At 44.5% G+C, this 7,500-nt stretch overlaps 1 protein-coding gene across 2 annotated transcripts in view; it reads right to left on the bottom strand.

Annotated features, from left to right (window-relative positions):
* Window positions 1-7,500, bottom strand: part of PROX1 (prospero homeobox 1) — a 47,534-nt gene that overhangs the window by 31,882 nt on the left and 8,152 nt on the right. The window contains exons 2-3 of one of the 2 annotated variants that reach the window (XM_052681045.1): window positions 7,390-7,500; window positions 888-995 (exon numbers count right to left, since the gene is read on the bottom strand). The exon at window positions 7,390-7,500 is cut by the window's right edge and continues 1,678 nt beyond it. In XM_052681045.1, coding sequence (XP_052537005.1) covers window positions 888-995; window positions 7,390-7,500 — 219 coding nt within the window. Of the gene's footprint in view, window positions 1-887; window positions 996-6,023 lie in introns of those variants that run through there. The other variant, XM_052681037.1, reaches the window with a different exon arrangement.

Genomic DNA, 7,500 nt, shown 5'->3' with positions numbered 1-7,500 from the left:
AAAAAAAAAACATAACCCAAAAGTGATTAAAAGAAGGATTTTGGTAATTTGTTAGGGGGGCAAGCTAACAAAGTAATTTAAGCTAATGTGATGTTTATAAAGTTACTTAGATAATGATACCATGTATACCATTATAATCATTAAAATCCAATCTATGTTTAAAAAAAAAAAAAACTTAGATGATTAACACAAAATCAAGTTGATGTGAAGGAACAATTACTTTTAGAAAAAAAATCAGGAGGTCCTAATATTCTGTAGAATGAGGGAGGATGCAGCTGTATGTCGACAGCTTTCATATCCTCATTTGAATAATGTGGCCTGAATCTGTCACTTTATTCATCCTCCTTATGCTCAGTGTACTCTGCATCAACAACAAATTAAGTTGTAAATAAGAGACAATCATCACTTTTGTTTTTAAGCAGCTTCTGCATGGAGAATTTCAATGTACTGTTTCTTTTTGACGGAAAGAAAGGGATTCTGCACTGTGCTTATGTAAGCACAAATATGAGGAAACCAACCGAAATGAAACAATAAGGGAACACTTGAGAACTGCTCCAAAATGTTCTTGGAAGCACATTTCTACCACCACAAATCTCTTTTTAGATAGGATAAGCATAAAGGAAATTGTTTAGTTTACCGTAACAGTAATTCTTACTTTGCTCTCCACTGCTAATAACTCTTCTTTTATTATTATTATTTTTAATTTCCAATCCTCCAATCTCCCCTTTCCACAACCAGCTTCAGGCAGGGCATAACCTCAGGGGAAGGAAGAAGTCAGCTATGGCTTTGTGCGCTCAGAAGCACCACTGACCTCTGAGGAAAACCAAACTTCTTTATGACCCAACACAGCATGCAGTAAGAATGTGGAGGGGAAGAGATTTTCTTACCTTTACATCTGAGAAGTAGGTTTTCAGCATATTGGAACTTGGGTACCGGGTGTAAAAGAACATGAGCTTGGCCTTTTTCAAGTGGTTCGGCGATAAGCCTTCCTGCATGTAGGATTGGACTGGTAAAGGAAAATGCTTGGCTTGAAAAGGCTGCTTTCTGAGCGTGCCCCATGCACACACTGCACCCCCAGCCTACGGGAGACTGAAATGGCCATGCTGTGATTTTCTGTAAATGGCAAAATGAGGGACGAGGAGACACACAACCCAAACCTTCTATTTCCTATCAGTTTCGGGAATTCTGCAAGTTTACAGCTTGTGTACCATATGTATGTTCACTTGTTGCTAAGGAAACATGTGCTGCGCACAACTTATCAGGAGCTTTTTCTCCCTCTCCTCTGCAAGTCCAGCCCAAGTTTCGTTTCCCCTCAGCACTGCACTGTGTGCAGCGAGTGAACTGAGCGCATGAGCTACGCACAGGGTGCTCCAGCCTTTGGAGCAATGCCTCCCGCAGGCAGCACATTTCACCTGCTCCGCTCCCATCCCAGCATCCTGAGCTGCTCCCTCTAATCCCGTTACAGCGCTGCCTCAATAATCAAAGCCAAATTTTCCGAGAGGCAGAGCCCCTCTGCCCTATGTTGTCGCCTTCTGGTTGAGCCAGTTAACTCCTCCTCGGATGAAGCCGCATTTGGGGCTCCACGATCGATGGACGCGGGCTAGCGGATCAATAAATGGCCACTTACCCTATAACGCAGCCTATTTATCCTGGAAACATCATTACCTTTTAGATCTGTAAACAGAAGCAACGAAAACAGTTCCCAAGGGAATGCAAAGCTAACCATAACCATCTCAGCTTGCTGATTTTCTCCCAGCTCCTTGGCTCTCTTTTGTGCGCTGTGCGCGAGGACGGCTCTGGTCACATCTGCGCCGCAGGCTGGCCCTGCCATTTCCTCAGCAAATTAATGGCTTTATAATTTATCAGAAATGAAGATGCACGTGGAGAAAATGAGTGTGGCCCCCACAAGGTCAATTAAGGGTTCTTCCCAGAAGCTTCTCCGAGGTCTGTTTCTCCCAGATGCAACTGCTGAAAACCTCACTCCTTTCACACCTGACGGAGGGGAAAGCTCGGCCACGTCTGCATGCACACTACAGCCTCTCTGCCCTTGCTTTGGGGCTGGGAGCATGCTGGCACCAAGCACCTCCTGCGTCGGGAACTTGGACACAGTGTTATGGCAGGCTACTGCCTATTAGCCAGCCTTTTTCAATAAAAAACCCCTTTTCTCTAATTGCTGAAATCAGTGGAGCCCTTCTCCTTTATTCCAGATATAAAATAAGATTCATTTTCAGACTGAAAAAAATGTGGCATTAAAAAAAAAGAAAAAAGTCATCAATAACATTAGTTTAAAAACCTCTTATTATCTGGAAGTAGAAGGAGAATGGCTGAGCCGAACTTGCATTTTGTTTTAGATGCTCACTGATTACAAAGAAGATAATTTATGACTGACATACTTCTTGTGCCAAGAGAAGAGTTGAAAGAACCTCCAGTTACCTCCATTAGACTGATAGAGAAGTCTAAAAGAGCATTACACTCTGCAGTGCCATCTGTCAAAATACGTAAGTGAAATAATAGTAGCAAGCTGTCACCTATTGCTTAGAGATAAGAGTTTTAGACAAATCAAAACTTCTGCACCAGAAATCCACTTTGTTATGCGATCGTTTCAGGGGAGAGGGAGTCTGAGGGGGAACTTCAAAAAGTAAAAGAAATAAAAACCCTAAGCCTCCTTAATTTGTGATTCTTCGGTCGCCGTCGACATGCTAATATCGGGTACGGCACACATTTTCTTTCAGTGCGAGCTAAAGGATGGACTTAAACTTTCAGGGCAAAAAAGCTCTCCTATTTGCTGGATTTAAGCACATTAGGCAGTTGTCTAAGCATTTTGATTCCTTCTGCATTTAGGATTTTTAAATATTTTCTGCCCTAATGCCGGCGGATATTGATATTGAATGAAACACGTATTAAAAGATGTTCTAAGACTCAAATTCCCAGAAATCCATTTTCTATTAAAATTATACTTGTTCCTAAGCACTTGGCAGCCTTAAAGCTGTATCGAATATGCGACCAATCTGTGTATCTTGATCCTAAGGTTAACGCTGCACTGTGATAAAAGATCTGATCTGTAATAATCTAGCAAAAAATAGTTAATGACAGACTTAAGAGCAAAGAATTAGATAAGCCATTGCTATTTCAGAAAAAAAGAACTGAACTGACCAATTGCTTAATTTCCTTTTTAAGTGCTTGGGCTGAAAAGCAACTGTTCTTCCAAGAAAGCACTAGCTGTTTCCAGGATACTTACACACGCACAATGACTCATGATGAAATAGATTCAGTAAACATACAGCTGTACTGAACACGAGCTAAGCCCCATTCAAGGCCAGGAAAGAAAACGAGCACAAATAAATATTAAGGAGGTAAAGGGAGGAGGGGTGCCGAATGGAACGCAAACAAGCTCTGTCCCAGCAGCTCGTGTGGCTTGCCTCAATTCTCCCAGCTATAGCTTTGTGAAGACAGATGACATTCAATTCTATGGGTAATGCAAAATAGACAATAACTGCTGAAACTTGAGCCAGCTGCCAGGTGTAAAAAAAAAAAAAAAAAGAGAGAGAGGAAGGAAAAAAAAGGAGGAGAGAAAGAAAAGTTGATAAATCCATAAATTAATGAAAGACATCTGCTCAGGAACATAAAAGATCAGAGGAACAGTGTACTGCAGCTGAACCTAAAGCAGTGTTCAAACAACCTGAGAGCTCAGCACTGTGCTTACCCAGTGTGACGCCACCTCACCTCACCCAGCAGCAGCAAAAAGGCAAAACGTTAAGAAATAAGAAGAGAAAGACTGGGAATGAAACCTAGATGCGCTCCTGTGTGTGTTATCCAGGGAAGCTGAGAGAGAGCGTTTGGCTCTTTCGCACTCTAATTCTCCTGGGGAGCTCTCTCCTCTTTTGCAAAAAATGTTTTTCAGTGGGGATTTCTTTCACTTCTATTCCCCTCATCCACAGCTCCCAGAAAAACTCCAGCAGGTTGTTCTAGTGCTGAGCTGAAAGGAAAGAGTCAAGAAGGGGCTGTATCAGGCAGGCAACCTGCGCTGGCAAGGCTAAGCTGCTCCTTCAGTTACACCTCAGCTGCTTTTAATCAGCAAAGCTCCAAACTGCTGTATCTCAGAGCATCTTCGAGACCTTCCAAAGGATGGGCCAGCTGAAAGTGCTCCCCTATTGCCCAGGTTTTACCAGCAGCACCAAGCTAACCAGCTTGCTGTACAATCACTTCTTCCTTTTTTTTTTTTTTTTTATTTTTATTTTTTTTTTTATTTTTTTTTTTATTTAAAGTTTAATTAGTTTAATTCTAGTCAGATGTAATAACTCCTCATTTTGAAATGTTGTAATTCATTAATTATAGCTTTCACATATTGGGACTGCGAAACACATTCCAGTTGGATGGGAATTCTGCTTAAAAATAAATAAATTGCAGAAAGTTTCACTCGTGTCTCAGACCCTCCTGCCAGGGAGGGAGCACCCAACTCCTTCACCTTTCCCAATGTCTCAGCAGCACACAGGCTGCTGTTGTGCTGCAGTTTTGGTCTATGCAAATGTTTGGGGACTGAACAAGGCTATTTTTCTTGAGATGCAAAGAGGATGCATGACAAAGGAAGACCATGCAGAAAAACAATTGGCTGTCTGTTTCTTTCGGAATTTGAATAAAACTTAATATTTGATTAAACAGATTAGTTTGCAAAGATATAGACTGCATTCAGAACGAAGACGGGAATTCATGCTGCAGGTGCATCTTATCTTGTTCAGCAACATACGCAAACATTAACCGTTTCCTTCTGCAATTCAGCAAAGAATGATCAGATGCCTTTTACAGGCATTGGTTAAAAGAAACAAACAGAAAGTGGGCTGGTGCGGCGCACTAGCCTACCACTAAAACCTGAACTTGGCTCTATCCGCCCGTCTTATGTTCTCATCCTGCCTGTATTGTCCAGGAAAACAGATGTTGCTTTCTGCAGGGAAGAAAGATCTGCTTCTCCGAAGAAATCTACTCCTTGTGTGTGCACACTCAACCATGTAAAATAAAAGCACCGCAACAGAACCTACCACAAACAAACCAACCTCCGTACCGCGCCTTTCCCTGGAAACTGCAGGCTACCTGGGCAAACGAGCTGCTGCTGGAAAACAACAACAACGTCCCTGAGCTGAACTGTGCACAAGAGCACACATCGTGTACAAATGCTCTTTAGTAAATCTGCTTTTCCTAGCAGCTCTGCATGCAAACCCCGGCCAGACAGAATGCTTCCCCAAGGGCCGGGAAAGGAGGAGGGCAAGGATGGAAGTGGAGCAGCCCCAGTGCTCTCTGCCCTGGCTGAGCCCCATGCACGGCTCTCTCACCTTGGTTCCAGCAGGAGCTCTGCTAAGGACTGCCAGTGAGGATGGCCGGAGTAAGGGGGAGAAAGAGCAAGAGGGAGGCAGGGATGTGCTGGGCAGAGAAAACCACTTGCAGCCACACACATTTCATACCCCTTAGGCTCCTGTCCTAGGATGGGAGAACTACTTTGACATCACCACAGTCAGCACCTACTGCACTGTGTGGTAGGAGTGACTTAATTGTTCTGGTCTGATTGCTGCCCTCGGCTGTCACTCGTGCTGACCTCAGGACTGCTCTGAGAGCATCGCAGCTCACTTCTCAGCATGTGAGAATGAATTTCGGTTTGGATGTATGAAAGTAACTGGCAGTGACTGTGAATGATGCTGGCTTTGAACTGACTCCCCTGTTTTGCCATATAGTATATAAGGCAAAGGAAAGATTTCCCTGCTGCCAACAGGAAAAAAGTTCTCCAGATGTCAAGCCTGTTTCTGGCTGGCTCTTGGAAATGCCAACAGCTGTGGAAGGTGCAATCAAGCCATTCCTCCTACAGAAAGAGGACTACTCACACAGATCAGCCTAAAAAACACTGGAGAACAAGGATTCTTCCTTGGGCTTGGATGGCAAACCCTCAGAGGATGAGTGGATGACCCTGAAGCAGGCATCCCGCAAGTCTCCAGCCCTGCCCACACTCTGCTGGGACTTCACACACCCACAGACAAAAGCTCTCAGATCTGCTAATGTCCTAGAAGGCACCCAGTGGTGAGCCACAGCCTTGTGCAGCTGCCTCATGAGACATCCCTGGGAAGGGGACAATCTCCCCATATCACCACTGTCACTCTACAGGGACTGGTCACAGCCATGGCCAACAACTTGGGAATGAAATGTGCTCCATCTAAGGTTCTGTACTTGCACTGCTGCCTTCTGCTGGGGTGCAAGAGCAGGGATAAGATGTCTACATTCCCTTCATTCAAAATCCTCAGTTTTAGCATTGAGTAGACATGGCATTTTATTTATTTTTAATACAATTGTGCTTGAAAGAAAAATCTTTTGACCAAAAAGCAAGTTAAAGGTAACAAGGCAAGGAGTGGGAGGTGTTACTGCTAAAAAAGAAAAAAGACAATAATCTATATTGGTGTCCAGGAGAAAAAAAAAATATATAACTATGTCTGGTTATGCTTAAATAAAAGCAGAGCTGTATTTTTCCCCAAACGAAACCCTGAAATACAGCTAAAAAGAGAGAGTTCATTTTTTTTTTTTTCAAGGAGGGGAAGTGTCCTGCAAATTTAATACAGCTGAAGTTTTATATTTAATTGTTCTCCCCAGCTTTCCAAAATAATTTGCTTTGTGTACGTTAGGACAAAAGATTTCTGTGTATGGCTGAACAGAGGTTAATCATGCATAGCAGGCAGCTGCACCAGAGCTGAGGAGCAGACCTCTGGGTGGGGGAAAGAACTTGGTGCTGCCTCAATAGATCAGTACCTGGGCCTTTTGTGCTTTATTTCCCTTACATGAGAGGTGGAGACCCACAAAGGATTAAACTGTCCCTCTGTGAGCTCCAGCAAGGCCACCATTAACATGGGAGGGGAATAATAGAGTGGATTGGTTTGGAGGGGAGCTCAAATCCTGAAACCCTAGCCATGGGCAGGGCTGTCCCCCCAGCCCAGGCTGCCAAGAGCTCCATCCAACCTGGCCTGGAGCATCTCCAGAGATGGCACCACAATTTCTTTGGGCAGCTGTGCCACTGCCCCACTGCCCTCTGAGTAAAGAATTATTCCTAACACCTAACCTAAACCTCCCCTCTAACAGGAGGTGGCCATGCAGTGTTTTCAGCTAGGGTCATCAGCTCCTGACTAGTGGGGAGGGAAACTCAACTGGATGGCCTAAAACTTTGTGGGGACAGGGGTCTCTTCTAGTTTGTATGCTGTGGCTGGAGGAGCACCTGCAGTTACCCGGTGTTTTAGCCCCCACCTGCTCCCCATGCCAGTGCCCCCCAGCCCAGCGCCCTCAGGTCAGCCCCACAGTGTGGGTCAGCCTCTGTTCCTCTCCTGCAGGCCACCATGGCGAACCCTCGCCTTCAGAAAAGGATATTGCACTTCCTGAATAGGGCGAGATTTCAGACATGTCTTGCAGATCACCACACTCGGACTTTATGAGGGACAAGGAGAGTCCTTCAGCAGCGCTGGGGGGGTGAGCAGGTGA

This window comes from Tympanuchus pallidicinctus, unplaced genomic scaffold (genome assembly GCF_026119805.1).
Source record: "Tympanuchus pallidicinctus isolate F22 unplaced genomic scaffold, pur_lepc_1.0 scaffold1, whole genome shotgun sequence".
NCBI lineage: Eukaryota > Metazoa > Chordata > Aves > Galliformes > Phasianidae > Tympanuchus > Tympanuchus pallidicinctus.
Note: the sequence above shows the minus strand (reverse complement) of the source record. Positions and strands in the feature narration are given on the sequence as shown.